The sequence below is a fragment of the Equus caballus genome, chromosome 10 (genome assembly GCF_041296265.1).
Source record: "Equus caballus isolate H_3958 breed thoroughbred chromosome 10, TB-T2T, whole genome shotgun sequence".
In the NCBI taxonomy this organism is placed as follows: Eukaryota; Metazoa; Chordata; class Mammalia; order Perissodactyla; family Equidae; genus Equus; species Equus caballus.
The window spans coordinates 17,922,313-17,938,325 of record NC_091693.1 but is presented as its reverse complement, the minus strand read 5'-3'; the positions used below and the strand labels follow the sequence as shown (position 1 = coordinate 17,938,325).

At 58.9% G+C, this 16,013-nt stretch overlaps 1 protein-coding gene across 2 annotated transcripts in view; it reads left to right on the top strand.

Annotated features, from left to right (window-relative positions):
* The window catches only part of SLC8A2 (solute carrier family 8 member A2), a 29,958-nt gene extending 14,487 nt beyond the window's left edge, over nucleotides 1-15,471 (top strand). The window contains exons 4-10 of one of the 2 annotated variants that reach the window (XM_023650000.2): nucleotides 124-546; nucleotides 5,081-5,184; nucleotides 5,332-5,349; nucleotides 7,298-7,422; nucleotides 7,722-7,821; nucleotides 12,066-12,252; nucleotides 13,724-15,471. In XM_023650000.2, coding sequence (XP_023505768.1) covers nucleotides 124-546; nucleotides 5,081-5,184; nucleotides 5,332-5,349; nucleotides 7,298-7,422; nucleotides 7,722-7,821; nucleotides 12,066-12,252; nucleotides 13,724-14,363 — 1,597 coding nt within the window. In that variant the 3' untranslated portion in view covers nucleotides 14,364-15,471. Of the gene's footprint in view, nucleotides 1-123; nucleotides 547-5,080; nucleotides 5,185-5,331; nucleotides 5,350-7,297; nucleotides 7,423-7,721; nucleotides 7,822-11,973; nucleotides 12,253-13,723 lie in introns of both variants that reach the window. The other variant, XM_023650001.2, reaches the window with a different exon arrangement.
* Nucleotides 15,472-16,013: the final 542 nt, after the last annotated feature.

The window sequence follows — 16,013 nt, the reverse complement described above, 5'->3', positions numbered from 1 at the left end:
CCCTCACACTTGTGAGTTCTCCGGCGGCGCCGCCCCCTCCTCCGGGAAGCCCGCCCTGACTCCCCCCACCGCCAGAGCCGCGGACGGAGCTTCACCCCTGTCTTCCCCCCTCCTCCGCCGCAGCGAGGGCACGCTGGTGTTCAAGCCGGGCGAGACGCAGAAGGAGCTGCGCATCGGCATCATCGACGACGACATCTTCGAGGAGGACGAGCACTTCTTCGTGCGGCTGCTGAACCTGCGCGTGGGCGACGCGCAGGGCATGTTCGAGCCCGACGGCGGCGGGCGGCCCAAGGGGCGGCTGGTGGCGCCGCTGCTGGCCACGGTCACCATCCTGGACGACGACCACGCGGGCATCTTCTCCTTCCAGGACCGCCTGCTGCACGTGAGCGAGTGCATGGGCACCGTGGACGTGCGCGTCGTGCGCAGCTCGGGGGCGCGCGGCACCGTGCGTCTGCCCTACCGCACGGTGGACGGCACGGCGCGCGGCGGCGGCGTGCACTACGAGGACGCGTGCGGCGAGCTCGAGTTCGGCGACGACGAGACCATGTGAGCGCGCCGGCCGCGGGAAGGGGCGGGGCCTCAGAGAGGGGCGGGGCCTGTGGGCGTGGCTGGGGCGTGGGTGGGATGTTTGGAGGGGCGTGGCCTGGTGGGCTTGGCTGAGGAGTGGGTGGGTCGTCCAAAGGGGTGGGGCCTGGTGGGCGTGGCTGGGGAGTGGGCAGGTCATTCGAAGGGGCAGGCCGACAAAAGGGGCAGGAGCTGGGTGGACGTGGGTGGGTTGTTTGAAGGGGCGGGGCCTGGTTGGCTGGGGAGTAGGTGGGTCTTCTGAAGGGGCGGGGCCTGGGTGACAGGCGTGGCTGAAGAGTGGGTAGGTTGTCTGAAGGGGTGGAGCCTGGTGGGCATGGCTGGAGAGTGGGTAGGTAGCTCTAAGGGGGCGGGGGCCTGGATGGTGGGCGTGGCTTGAGGGTGGGTGGGTCTTTTGAAGGGGTGGGGGCTGGTGGGCGTGGCTAGGGACTGGGTGGGTCGTTTGGAGGGGCGGAGCCCGAGTGGTAGGCGTGGCTGGAGAGTGGGTGGGTCTTGCGAAGGGGCAGGGCCTTGGGAATGGGTGGGGTCTGCTCTATAATGGTCAGTGCCTGGGTAGGGCCAAACCTCGTGAAATGGAGAGGTCTGGAAAGGCGGGGCAGGGCAGAGGAGGGAGGAGACAGGAGTGACGGGGCGGGGCCAAGTGATGGGATGAGACGTGAGCGGGTCTGGGAGAACGAGGCGGCAAGTTTGGGGAGAAGAGGGTGAGAGCGGAGGAGGAAGGGCCAGGTGAGGAGAGAGGGGAGAGGAGATAGGATAGCGGCCTGGAGAGAGTGTGGAGGACTTCATTGGTAGCTGGTGGGGAGGGAGTGTGGCCTGAGGAGGGGGCCCTGGTGGGGATGAGGGGAGGGTCCTGTGGAGGTGAGACGGTGGCTGTGGAAATGGAGGGTGAGTCTGCTGAACGGAGCCGGTGCAGGGCCTAAGGCGATGGGTGGGGTCTGTGCAGAGACGCAGGGAAATAGACTGGGGTAGGGGAAAGGGGCGGGGCCTAGGGAGATGGGCGTGGCCTAGGGAGATGGGCGTGGCCTGAGGAGATGGGCGTGGCCTAAGGAGATGGGGCAGGGGCCGATGGAAGGGTGGAGCCTGTGGGCAGAACGAAGAACCTGGGGAGAGAGCAGGAGACTTAAGGGGGAGGTGGGCGAGGCTTTGAGAAAAGACTGAGTAGGAATATAGGGAACTGGGATGGTGGGGGCGGGGCCTGGGGAAGCTGGCGGGCTGGGATTTGGGAGGATGGGGTGCGGTCTGGGGAAGTGGATGCGTCTGTAGGCACACAGACACAAGCAGCACACACTCTGGCACATACGGACACACAGAGTCGCAGACGCGCACGCAGAAACAGAGTCAGGGCAGTCCAGACACCGGCCACCCCCTTCCACAGATGTCCAGTCCCCCCATGTGTGCCTGCAGCCTCACTTCCCCCACCACCTGCCTGGGATGCAGACGGCGCCTCCCCCCTCTGCCCGCTCCCTGCCGCCCCCGCGCGCCCGTCTGTCTCCCTCCTCCTGCCGCCCACGCTCCTCCCTCCGAGCGGAGCCCCCGCCGCGCTCCTCTTCCCCCTCCTCCTCCAGCTCCGCTCGGCTTCTCACAGCGCTCCCTGTCTCGCATCTCTGCATCTCTGTTAATCTGTAGATCTCTGTCTCCAGTATCCAGCTCTCTTACTCGGCTTTTATTTCACTCATACCTTTCCATCTCTCTCTCTCTCTCTCACTTTGCCTGGGGGTTGAGAACTCGGGTTGGGGCTGAGGGCACCATCCCAGGCCCCATCTCTCACACCCAAGAGGCAGGGAGAATGGGGAGAGTTGTCTTTCTGCTTGTTCCGGTCCTTCCTGGAGTCTAACCCACTTCCCTCCTGCTGCTGCTGCTGCGACCCCACAGGCCCTCTCCTCCCCCACACGGCTTCCCCAGGCTGGGACACCCTCTGTCCCCCGCCCCCGCCCAGGCTTCCAGCTGTGGCTTCAGGAGACAGAGAACAGGAGGCTAATTAGCGATTAGGGAAACACATCCTTCCTCTGATGGGCAGGCGCTAATTAGAGGTGCTTGGAAGCAGCCCCGGGCAGGATCAACACAGAGACGGAGGAGAGACGCCCAGAGATGGGGTGGCGGAGAGACAACGCAAGAGAGAGACCATCACCCAGAGAGAGAGACAGGAACTTAGAGAGAGACACAAAGGGAGAAGGAAACTGAGTGACAGAGATACACCCGAGGAGGGAGAGACAGACTGAGATGGAGGAGGACCGAAAGGGAGAGAGATGGCGGGGAGGTGAGAGACATTCTTCTCACTGAGAGAGACTCAGTGGGACTCAGGGAAGGAGAGCTGATGCGACAGAGGGAGAGGAGAGTTTGGGTCAGCGAGAGACGGCGGGAGACAGGATGAGAAAGACACTGGGTCAGAGATCAGAGGTCACCAGGGGCGGGAGAGTGGAGCTTCCAGAAAACAGGAGGGCAGGCGTGAGGGTGGCGGGATGTCAGGCTGGGGAGGCAGGCTGCTTCCTTTGCTCTCGGCAAGTTCTGCTCTGATCTAGCTCGAGTCCCTCTTGCTGTCCCCCTGCCGGTTGAGTTTCTCCTCCTTCGGGGTCCCCCGAGGGCTCGCGTGTCCCTGCGTGTCCGTCACTGCGTGACAGTGGATCACGGCGTGTCTGCGAGAGAGGGAGCGCCGGAGGGGTGTGTGTGTCACCCCGCCAGCGTGTCGCCGTGCCCGCGGCCGTCCGCGTGTGTCACGGTGTGTGAGCTGCGCGTCTCAGGAGACCCCGCGCCTTGCGCGGAACTGAGGCGTTTCAGCACCGCGGACAGCTCCCCGCCCGCGCTTTTTTGGGGGGGGGTGCTCATTTCTCCCCCCATCCCCCGAAAATTTAAAATATCCAGAGACTGGGAGGGGGCGAGGGTGGAGGGTGGGCGTGTGTCCCCACACGACCGTCTTGTGTGCGTCTGTCTTTGCACGAGTGTCGCTGTGTCCTGGGTGTCTGTGAGTTGAGATGGGTCCGTTGAGTGACCCTTTTGCATGGACTGTGTTCACTTTGGTTATTCCATTCTCTGGACACTGAGGAACCTGGAGGGGGAGAGATGAACACAGACGAAGAAAGGCAGAGAGCTGAGGAGAGAGGGTCAGAGACAGAGAGTCAGAGAGATGGAGAGAGAGACGCAGAGAGGCTGAGAGATGGGCAGAGAGACCGAGATGCAGACAGAGACACAGGGAAGGGAGTAAACAGACACCAGGAGGCATAAAGAGCGAGGTGGAAGGGAGGAAGGAAGGCTGGCCGGTACCCCAGCGGGGGTCTGCTGGTTGGCGACGGCGCCCAGGCTGCAGGCTGTGGTGGGGGTGTCGTGCGAACGGGCATCTGGTCCGTGCGACTTTGCCACTGCATAGGGAATGGCTGCGGGGTGTGATGGCGTGTGGGCGTGGGCGGTGTGATTGGCTGTGCTTCCTCTGCTGGGTGACTGTGTGGGCTGGGTGTTTGTGTTTCTGGGTTCTGGGGCCAGGCTTTGTGGTTCCTGCAGCGGAAAGAGCTGCTAGGGGCAGAGCCGTGGGCTTTCTGGGGTTGTGGGTCTTTGTGATGGACGGGGGTGGGTCGTGTGCCTGAGGGGGACGGATAACTTATGGCTGTTCCTCCCCTGCCACCCCCTGGTTACCATGGCAGCAGGGACTCTGAGAAGATCAGTGAGTACTCGGCTAACCTTCCGAGTGTGGTAGAGACGGAGGGCAGGAAGCCGAGGGTCTCCTGTTTGTGGAGGACGTACTGTATGTCAGGCACTGTTCTAGGCAAAGAACATAAATGGACAAAGACACTGACCTGGTGGAACTGACATTTTAATGGAAGGAGGGAAATAAACAAAAATAAACACATTAGATGGTGTGTTCGAAGGTGACGTGGAACCAAGAAGACACAAAGCAGGGTGAGGGAGCCAGAGGGGCTGGGGTGGGGGGGCAAGGATGGATTTCAGTATTAAATTAGGTGGTGGGAGTGGGCTTCATTAAGAAGGTGAAGTTTGAACAGAGAACTGGAGGAACGGAGAGAATGAGCCTAGGGGAAGAGTGTTCTAGGTGGAAGTAGCAGCCAGTGCAAAGGCCCTGAGGCACCAGCAGGCCTGGTATGTTCAAGGAGCAGCTAGGAGGCCAATGTAGCTGGAGAGAGTGAGCAAAGAGGATGGAGGTGGGAGGCCAGAAAGGGAATAAGGGCCAGATGGCCTGGGGCCTTGCTGGCCATTCTAAGGACTTTGGCTTTTATTCTGGGTGAGATGGGAGCCGTGGGAATGTTTTGAGCAGTGGAGGGACCCGATCTAACTTAGGTTTTGTCAGGATCCCTCTGATGGCTGTTGAATAAACCTCAGCTTCCTCAGCTGCTTCGGGGCTCGTTTCTGTCCAATGGGAACAAGAAGAGGGCTTTCCTCCCAGGGGGGTTGTGAGGGTTTAATGCGATCGCCGAGCCTGGGGTGGCGTGGGCGCTCAAGACACTGGGGGGCTCATGGGCGAGTTATCCGGGCGTCCTGCCTCCCGCTTCCCCAGGAAAACTCTGCAGGTGAAGATAGTTGATGATGAGGAATATGAAAAGAAGGATAACTTCTTCATCGAGCTGGGCCAGCCGCAGTGGCTGAAGCGAGGGATTTCAGGTGAGGGCTGGGGGGCGGGCTGTGGAGAGGGGAGGGTCCCGGGGTGGGGGCACCCCTGCGGGCTCCGTTGTGGGTGCTCCTTCAAGCTCATGGATTGGGGCTTCCCAGGGCAGGGATCTCACTTTCTCCTTGTCTGTCTCTCCCCAGCTCTGCTGCTCAATCAGGGTGAGTGGAGTGACCTGTGGCCTTTGACTCAGGGGGGTGGGGGGGGGGGTTGGAGGGGGTCTTGGGGGAGGGTCGGAGCCTCAAGCTACCCTTCTAGGTTGGGTTAGCGGCAGGCTGGGGGTGAGATAAGGGGAGATTCAGGGCTGGGGGCTGGCCTTAGAGTTGGCGGAGCCACTGTGAGTTGGGCTCACGGTTCAAGGCTTGGGGACCAAGCTTCTGTCTTGTTTGTAGTTGAGGTTGCGGGAAAAGGAAGTCAAAGAATCCACTTTGGGTTTAGGGTGGGGTCAGAGGGAGTCAGGTTTGGGGCTGCTCAGGACCAGGGTGGCGCTGGGATTTGGGAGCTGGCCTAGGAGTGGGTCAAGGGGAGAGCTAGTTAAGATGGAGGGTGGTTGCTGGGTTCCCGATGTGATCACGTTAGAATTGGGGTCAGATTTGGGTCAAAGCTGAGGTTGGAGTCCGAGAGGAGTTTGAGGGGCTTGTGGTTGGAATTGGGGCCCGGAGCAGAGACTGGGGTGCGAGTTGCGGCTGAGGTCAGCAGCTTGGAGAGAGTGAAAGAGGAGTTTCGGAGTTAAGATCAGAATTGGGGTTTGGGGTTAGGGTTCGGGTCAGACTAAAGATCGTGTTAGTCAGGGTAAGCAGTGTAAGCTGCTGTAACCAATCCCAGTAGCTTAATGCAATAAAATTATTTCTTGCTCGGGCAAAGTTTGGTGAAAGGGTTCCTGGCTGGTGGGTGGCTCTCTTCTGCCATATGGTCATTCCATCTTGTGGCTCCATCATCCCGTGGAGCTTTGGTATTCTCCCTGGACCCTCTGCATCCAGCGGGCAAACAGGACAAGAGAGAATACGGAGGATCCCAGGCCAGGTTTACGTGGGCCAAGCCTGGGAGCGCTGTCCATCATGCGTGCCCGCGTTCTATTGGCCATTACTGTCACATGATCACGCCCAACTGCAAGGAAGTCTGGGAAATGTAGTCCAGCTGTTTGCCCAGGAGGGAAAGGGGACCACACGTCACAGTCTCTGCCCCAAGGTCAAGTTCGTTGTCAGTGATGGTGTCAGAATCGGGGGTTGGGACTGAGGTTTGGGGTCCGGCTTGGGACTGGAGTTCCGATGTGGGATTTGGTTGGGGTTATTGATGGTCAGGTTCAAGGCAGAGTGAGCGTTGGGAATGGGGTTTAGGCCTAGGGGTGGAGTGGAGTCAGAGCCAGGGTTGGTGACAGAATTACATTTGGGGTGATGGTTAGAATCACACTCAGTGTTGAGACCCAGAGTTCGGTTGGTGCTGGGCTCGGAGTAAAGGGTCAGCATACTCCGGGGAGACAATGAGCTCAAGGCCGGCTGTAGGGGTCTGGGTCCAAGATTCGTACCCAAACCGGGACTCCCCTCTTTCCTCACCACCTCAGACACACCCTAGGATGCTTTCAGAGCTTCGATCTGATAGCCCAGGCCTCCTCCACCAGGGTGGTGATGCTGATGAGGACGCTGTTGGTGATAATAAAGAAATAAATAATAATAATAAATAGTAAAGAAAGAAATAAGAAAGAAAGTAACATTTTTGACTATCTATGTATCATGTGCCAGGCACTGTTCTAAGCACCTCCCATGAATTAACTCCTTTCACCCTCTGAGGTAGGTACTGTGATTGTGCCCTTTTTACATTATGAGCACTGGGGCACAGAGAGGCTAAGGCATGGCCCAAGGTCACACAGCCCTCACCAAATGAACCCCAGAGCCCACCCACTGAACCTCACGGGCCAGCCACGGGAGCTGGGTCTCAGGTGGGGGAAGGTGGTGGTCAGACAGCAGGCTGGGGCAGGCGGGGAGGGCAGAGATGGGCAGCCAAGGGTTTACTTCATCTGTGGGAGCAGGCAGTAAAGGAGCGCAGGCCCGGTTAAGAGGGTGGGGAGAGGGAGGCCTCCCTGGAGTCTGACTCCCGTCCCTCCTGCTCCAGGGGACGGGGACAGGAAGCTGTCGGCCGAGGAGGAGGAGGCGCGGAGGATAGCGGAAATGGGCAAGCCGGTTCTCGGGGAAAACTGCCGGCTGGAGGTCATCATCGAGGAGTCGTATGATTTCAAGGTGATTTTCCGGGGCCTCCCCTTCCTGGAGTCCTGCCTGAGTCGTTTCCATGGGGAGGGTCCAAGAGGGGTCAATGGTGAGAGTCACAGAGAGGGGGGACCCAGGGTCCGAGGCCGTCCTCCAGGTCCCTCCATTAGCACCATGGACAGCCCCCCGCCTTTTCCCTGTTTGCTGTTGGAACGGGGGTGTGAAAGGGTGACCCCTGAGCACGGGGTGTGAGCCCCCAACCCCAGCTTCGCCCGTGGAGCTGCCTGGAGTGATCGTGGGCAGTGATCTCTGCCCGCCTCTCTCGTCCCCAGAACACAGTGGACAAACTCATCAAGAAAACCAACCTGGCCTTGGTGATTGGGACCCACTCGTGGAGGGAGCAGTTTTTAGAGGCAATTACGGTGAGCGCAGGTAAGTGGGGAGGGAGGAGAGAGGAAGAGAGAGGGATGGAGAGACAGAGAGAGAGAGAGAGAGGGAGGCAGAGAAAGACACAGAGAGACAGAAACAGGGATGGGGAGAGAAGGACAGAGCACCACAGAGGAGAGAAAGAGGACAGGAAAGGCAGAGAGACAGACACAGAGAAAAAAGACAAACAGCGAGCTACAGAAAGACAAAGGAAAAGCCAGGGAACAGATGCAAACAGGAGGGACAGACACACCGAGAGAGGCGCACAGAGAATCACGGAGAACAGAGATGCGGAGGGAGCACCAGAGATGTAGAGAAGGAAGTCAGTCAACCTCGGAGGGCCGGGGAGAGAGGCGGGTGGACACGGAGGCACGAAGGCCATCGGGGAGCTGCGGGGAGGAGGGGGCCTGGCGCAGGTGGTTGGAGGGTGGGAACAGGTTAGAGGCGGGGCCTCCCCAGACAGAGCCTGGGCTCCTCGGTTGCCATGGAGGCCGCCACCACCGGGCCTGCCTCTCCCACCTGTGTGGTTCCCACCCTCCTTAGGCCGCAGATGGGCCCACACTGCCCTCCTGTGGCCGTAGACATTATGACACTTGGATTCACAGACAATCTTGGCCCTTTGGGATACAGATTGGGGAAACTGAGGCCCAGAGACAGAGCAGGGACTGGCCTGAAGTCCCACGGTTCATCCAGGAACTCAGGGCTTCTGTCCCTTATGTAACATCAGGTTGCCCTCAGGGAGGCCTGGCCGGTGGGAACTGAAAACACACGAGGAGCTGTGGTTGGAAAGAAACTGGTCGGTGGGATCCAAAGAAAGCAGGCTTCGGGGATGGAAAAACACCGGGTCGCAATCTAGAGACACCAGATTGACAGACTAATAGAAACGCTGTGGTGTCTCGCTCTGAATCCGCAGTCTTTCGACCCCTGTTTCTGCTGGATGCTCTGTCCCCGGCTCTGTGCAGGATGTTGCTGGGGACAAGGAGATGACCGTGACGGCTCAGGCCCCGTCCTCTCAGAGCTTACATCCCAGGGAGGGAAACAGATCTGTCACGAGAGAGTGACCACCCAGTGTGGGCAGGGCCGGGAAGAGGGACCCCAGGGAGCTTGGGAGCCCCGATGGGGTGTCTGGACCAGCTTGAAGGTCAGAGAGGGCTTCCTGGAGGAGGGGGCTTCTGAGCTGAGTCTTCAGGTGGAAATAGGAGTTAGCCAGGAGGAGGGAGAAGACGGGGAGGCGTTCCAGGGAAACCAAGAACGGTCTGGAAGTGTGCGCGATTGTGGCGTGTTTGGAGAAGGCGTGAAGAGGAGGCAGGGGATGAGCCCGGAGGTGAGCAGGGTCCAGACTACGCCATTTTGGAGCGTGGGTGTCATTGTGGGGGCGCTGGGGCGCCGTGGAGGATTCTGAGTGGGGAAGCTCCGGGAGCCAGAGCGGGCTCGTGGGAGGGAGAGGGCGAGTGCAGTCCGGGATGTGAGCCGAGGCTGTCGGAAGTGGCCAGAGCCGGGCCGCGCGGGGTCTTGGAGGAGGCGAGCGGGGAGTCTGAGCTTCATTCCAAGAGCAGTGGGAGCCACAGTGGTTCCTCGAGGGGCCTGGCGGAGATCAGGGGGTGCGTGAAACCAACCCCGCGGGCGTGAGAGGGTCACGGGGCCAACGGATGGCAGCCGTGGGGCTGTTGAAAGCCAGTGATGGGACCGGAGGAGGTGGAGGAAGGAAGCCATAATGGCAGTGGGAACAGTAACAGGATCCACCATCATGGGGATGAGGATGCGTGGAGGGTCCAGCAGCCTCGAAGTCCGTTTCCTGCGTGAACTCATTGAATTCATGTGCCCCAGTATCAGGGTCGGGGCCTGATCATTTTACATTTTGTTCAACAAATGCCGCTTGATTCTTTATGTGAGCACAAGAAGGGTGATGCTCGCTCCCTTAGGGCATGAATCACATCCCTTTTTTTTTTTTTTCTGCTGAGGAAGATTGGCCCTGAGCTAACATCTGTGCCCATCTTCCTCTCTTTTATGTGGGACGCTGTCACAGCGTGGCTTGATGAACAGTGCTAGGTCCAGACCTGTGAACCCTGGGCCACTGAAGCGGAGTGTGTGAACTTAACCACTACACCACCGGGCCAGCCCCGAATCACGTCCCATCTTCCATTAAGGGGGGCTTCATATTTCCTTTACTCCCTGCCTTGACCATCAGCTCTTTGCAGGCTGGACTTGCTTTGGAGCATCTTTGAATCCCCCGCAGGCCCCAGAAGGGGCCTTCAACAATGACCGCAACAATAGCAGTCACACAGGACACATGCCAGGCACCATGGAGAGCGCTTTCCGTGGCCTGACTCATGTCATGTAAAGTCGTCACAACCTTCTTTGAGGCAGGCCCAATTATTACTCCTATTTCTTCAGATAGGGAGGCTCAGAGAGGTTAGGACTCTGATTCAAGGTCACACAGCAGATCCAGGGTTTGACACCAGAGAGGTGACTCCAGGACCACAGACATAACCATGAAGCTCCCTGTAGATGGGAAAGGCTGGAGGAGTGAGCAGAGGCCAGAGCCTGCAGGGTTTGGAGCAGGGCAGGGAAAAGCCCCTGGAGATGGAGGGATAGCAGCCCCCTCCCTACCCAGAGGGCGTCCTCCCTGCTCTGACCTCGCGTGTCTCAGTGTGGTCAGTTAGAGATGCCTTCTGCGGCAGACAACTGAAAACTTGACCACAAGTGGCTTAAGCACACTAGAGTTTATTTTTCTCACGAAACCACAAAACCCATAGGAGGCAAGATCGCGTTAGCAGCAGCTCAGCAATGTCACTAAATGCCCAGGCTCCTCCTTTATTTTTCTTACCCATTCTCAGCTTTTGCCCTCATGGTTGCTAGATGGCTGCTGCACCTCCAGCTCTCAAGTCCATACTCCAGGCAGGAAGAAAGAAGGATTAGGAAGGGGCAGCATGCTTGTTGCATTTGAGTTCCCACTTTTAGTTTCCAAATGAGGCCAAGAAAACCTCATTCTTTGAGATGGAACATGCAGAACCAAGAAACCACTCAGACCACTGAGTTAAGCGCTTACAGAGTCAAGCATTTCTTTCTTTAACAGCGCAAGTGGCTCAGTAAGCTAGACAAGTGGGAAGGGGATACAGACCTGAATCCTCGGATCTGTCAGTCTGCCTCCACCGCCACCGGGTGTCCTCTGCTCGCTGGCTTCCTGATCTGGTGCCGGCCTGGCTTTTGTTCCCTGCCTCGCTCTGAGTGACTGTCCTGGGTTGCCGTGTTTCTTGTCAGCATCCTTCTGGATGTAATGCTTGGCACCCTCCAGTCCCTCACTCCCTCAAAGCCAGTGCCTCCCAGAAACCTTGTTTATGTCTCATTGCCAGGCTGGGTCACGTGGCTGCTGCTGCAAGGGGTTCTGGGAAGGCAAGTATTTTGCTGAGGATGTAACTGCCCCTAGCTGCAGGGAATTTTGGGAAAGTAATTTTTTTTTTATCTGAGGGCATGGGTGTTGCTAGCCTTAATAGATTCTGGGAAAGTGACTGTTAGCTGAGTGTGTGGCCTTCTCCAGCTGCAAGGGATTCTGGGAAAGTGACTGATGTTAGCTGGGTGTGTGGCTTTCTCCAGCCACAAGGGATTCTGGGAAAGTGACTGATGTTAGCTGGGTGTGTGGCCTTCTCCAGCTGCAAGGGATTTTGGGAAAGTGACTGTTAGCTGAGTGTGTGGCCTTCTCCAGCAGCAAGGGATTCTGGGAAAGTGACTGATGTTAGCTGGGTGTGTGGCTCTCTCTAGCTGCAAGGGATTCTGGGAAAGTGAGTCTTTAGCTGAGCAGGTGGCTACTGTTACCTGCAATAAATCAGAGAAGGGCAATATTTCTAGCTGAGGTCATGGCTGTGGGTAGCTGTAAAGGCTTCTGGAAAAAGGAATATTTTTAGCTACGGATATGGCCTTCCTTAGGCGCAAGGGAAACTGGGAAGCTGGATATTTTTGGCTGGGCATATGGCCTTCTTTCACTGCAAGGGATTCTGGGAAAGTGAATATTTTTGCCTGGACCCCTACAGTCTCCTAGCTGCAAGGGATTCTGGGAAAACAGTTTTATGGGACTCACGGTCTGGAAGGTGAACGAGATGGGGGCTCCGTAGGCGAGGAAGGAGGCATGGGTGTGTCCCCAGCTGGGTCGTGTGCCCACAGGGGACGAGGAGGAGGAGGAGGACGGGTCCCGGGAGGAGCGGCTGCCGTCCTGCTTTGACTACGTCATGCACTTCCTGACGGTGTTCTGGAAGGTGCTGTTCGCCTGCGTGCCCCCCACCGAGTACTGCCACGGCTGGGCCTGCTTCGGCGTCTGCATCCTGGTCATTGGCCTGCTCACCGCCCTCATTGGGGACCTCGCCTCCCACTTCGGCTGCACCGTTGGCCTCAAGGATTCCGTCAACGCCGTCGTCTTCGTGGCCCTGGGCACCTCCATCCCCGGTAACACCCCCCAGGAGACCGCTTGTTGGGGTGGGGCCTCAGAGAAGCCAGCCATAGAGCCTGAGAAAGGTCCTACTGAAATAAGGTGGTGGAGTCATCCAGAACCCATAGGCTGGGTCCCATAGAAATATGGCAGTGGCAAAATAGAAACTAGGCGGGGGAGCCCATAAATTCAATATGTGGATTGAATCCTCCCCAAAGCAACTGGGTGGAACGTCCCATAGAACTAAAGTGGTGGGACACGTAGAAAGCAGACGAGGGATTCCATAGAAAGCAGGTGGCAGGGCATTGAAGAGACAGGGGTGTGGGGAGCTGATGCCTTTGTTTTCTCATCAGTGTGTCCCCCAGTCGGGCGGTGGGCTGGAGGCCCAGAGAGAGGGCCGACGGCGGGTCCTGTAGAGAGCTGGTGAAGGGCCTTCTGAGGCCTGCCTCCCATACGAGAGACTTGAGTTACTAGCACAATGTTCAGGGATGGGTGGCGGCCAGAGAAGCCAGGCTGTTGTTTGCTTGATAGCAACTCAGGGGGGAATTGACAGGAAAGGTGTGCATGTGCCTGGGGCTTAGCCCTTCTGTTTTGTCCAGCCAGGTGGCAAGAGGATGATGGGCGCCTAGAAGAACAAGCAGTGGGTTCATGGGAAGCAGATTGTGATTCCCATCGAAAGCAGGCAGCGAGTGCCATAGAAAGTAGGCAGCAGGCCCCATAGAATTCAGAGATTGACTCCCAGAAAATCAGGCAGCGAGTCCCACAGAAAGCAGGCAGTGGGTTCTAGAGAGAGCAGGCAGCGAGTCCCATGGAGAGCAGGCAGTGGGTTCTAGAGAAAGCAGGCAGTGAGTCCCACAGAAAGCAGGCAGTGGGTTCTATAGAAAGCAGGCAGCGAGTCCCACAGAAAGCAGGGAGTGGGTTCTAGAGAAAGCAGGCAGCGAGTCCCACAGAGAGAAGGCAGTGAGTTCTATAGAAAGCAGGCAGCGAGTCCCACAGAAAGCAGGCAGTGGGTTCTAGAGAAAGCGGGCAGCGAGTCCCACGGAGGGCAGGCAGTGAGTTCTATAGAAAGCAGGCAGCGAGTCCTATAGAAAATAGGCAGCCCATTTCACAGAATATGGGCAATGGGTCCCACGGAAAGTAGGTCACATGTCCCATAGAAAATGGCCGTGAGTCTCCTAGAAAATAGGTAGTGCGTCCCACTGAATGCAGACATGTCCCGGAGAAAGCAGACATTGAGTCCCACAGAAATAGGGCAGCGGGTCCCAGGGAGAGAAGGCACAGGGAGCGTGACCAGCCGTGCCTCTTGGGTGGGGCCCAGGGCCTCGAGCCCCGCCTGCACAGAGCTCCAGGCGTGGAGGGGGCCTGCCCTACACGGGGGTCTGGACCCTGGGGGTGGCGTTGGGTCTTACGGAAAGCAGGCGCCGGGCCAGGCCGGCGGCATCCCTGCTCTGGGGCCCCCCCATGACGGCCGCGTCGCTGTCCCCGCAGACACGTTCGCCAGCAAGGTGGCGGCGCTGCAGGACCAGTGCGCGGACGCGTCCATCGGCAACGTGACGGGCTCGAACGCGGTGAACGTGTTCCTGGGGCTCGGCGTGGCCTGGTCGGTGGCCGCCGTGTACTGGGCGGTGCAGGGCCGCCCCTTCGAGGTGCGCACCGGCACGCTGGCCTTCTCCGTCACGCTCTTCACCGTCTTCGCCTTCGTGGGCATCGCCGTGCTGCTCTACCGGCGCCGGCCGCACATCGGCGGCGAGCTGGGCGGCCCGCGCGGCCCCAAGCTCGCCACCACCGCGCTCTTCCTGGGCCTCTGGTTCCTCTATATTCTCTTCGCCAGCCTCGAGGCTTACTGCCACATCCGGGGCTTCTAGGGCCGCCCCCTGGAGACCGCTGCACCTGCTGCCCACCCGCCCGCCTCCAGTGGCCTCCAGAGTCAGCCTCCTCTCCTGGGACGCGGCCTCCCTTCCTCCTGGGAACCCATCTCCCGCCGTCCTCTGTCCCCACCAACAGCCTCCTCCCTTCCCCTTGGGAGCCTCGCCAGGCAGCCCATCCTTGTTCGCTGCTGTCTACACCCCTGGGGAAATTTCCAGCTCGAGGCCCCTCCCCTGAGGACCTCCCCCCAGCGACCCTCTAGAGAATGTCATCTCAGCCCAGACACCCAGCCCCGCTCCATCCCTTAAGACCCCATTCCTCTAGAAGACCCCCCACCGCGGACCTGTGCCCCTGGGGCCTCAGAACGTAGCCCTCCCCCAGGGGGGCTCTTGAAGGAGGCTGAGCCATCCCCGGATGTCACACATCTCAGCCCTTCGCCCCGCCCTAAGGGCGCTCCGTTCTGTCCGGGTTTGGGGGAGGAACAGGTGGGCCTAGAGGAGGGGCACACCTTCCCTGATTTCTCGGCTCAGACCCTTGGAGGACCCTCATTCTCGAGGCTTGGAGAAGGGAGGGGAGAATTGGGGGTTTCAGAGCTGGAGGAGGCGAATTGGAACCTGCAACTTCTCACATTCCAGCGCCCCTACTGGCCTCCACTGCCTCCGAGAGCCCAGCCACGCCTTGGAGGGGGGTGGCCTGTGTGTGTGTATATAGTGTGTTTGGGGGAGGGGGGTTTCGGGAGGGTGCATGTCTTGGGGAAGGGGGGGGTGACAGACTTTCTTTCTGAGAGGGCAGCAGACTCCCCCGGCCATGAGAATCAGCTTTGGGGAGGAGGCCAGGAATGAAAAAGGGAGCCCAGCCGATCTCCCCTGACAATCTAGAAGGCTCATTTTGCCCTCAGTGCCAGCCAATCCGGGCAGGACCCTCGAAGAGGAGACCGAGGGTCCCAGAGGACCAATGCTACAAGCCAGCAAATGCTGCCACATCTCTGCCTGATGGGGAGCAGGGTTGGGTGGGAGGGTGGGACTGGGGCCAGAGGGTCTGGGTGGGCATTTTTAACTTTGGAGGCCACCCGTCTGTCGGTAGGCCATCGGCATTTTCTTACTGTTGATGTTTCCTGCCTAAAGGACACACTCGGGGTATGGGGAGTGCTGCCCACTTCTTGGGACCCTGAGGATGACCCTGCAACCCCTGTAACACCCTACTTCCCACAGGTTTTTAGCGTTCTATCGTCCTGTTGTGCATCACCTCAACATCCCGGACCTGTTACCCACTCTCCCCTCTACTCCTAGCTCATCAGCACCAGTCGCTGTCTCTTTTCTCTGTGATTTCTGTAAAAGTTGCCATAAAACTTTGAAATTCTGCCTGAACAACAGCCTGCCCGTGGGAAGCTGGGATTCAGGAGGAGGGAGCTAGTGAGGTCTCTGACTGAGATTTGGGCAGCTGTGAAATAGACCAAGTAATCTGGGTATTTCCATGCCCCCAGTCCGCTGCAGGTTACACTCACATGCACCAGCTGCACTAAACGTCCAAATGAGCTTCTCCTGGTCATGCTCTCCGGCCACGTCCCCGCCCATCACCCGGGAGTTTCCCCTAGGAAAGCCCCCATCATCATCCGGGAGCTTCCTGGCCACGCCCCCACCATCACCCGGGAACCTCCTGGCCACGCCCCCACCATCACCCAGGAGCTTCCTTAGCCACGCCCCATTTAGTACCGAGTAGGTTCCTCGGCCACGCCCCGACTCGTCACCCAGGAGCTTCCCTAGCCCCGCCACATCATCACCCAGGAACTTCGTGGCCGCCCCCTCCACCTGTCACCCAGAAGCATACCCTTGCCATGGCCTCACTCGTCACACAGGAGCCTTATCTTATGCTCCACTTATCTCCTAGGAGCTTCTCTAGCCGCGCCCCCACC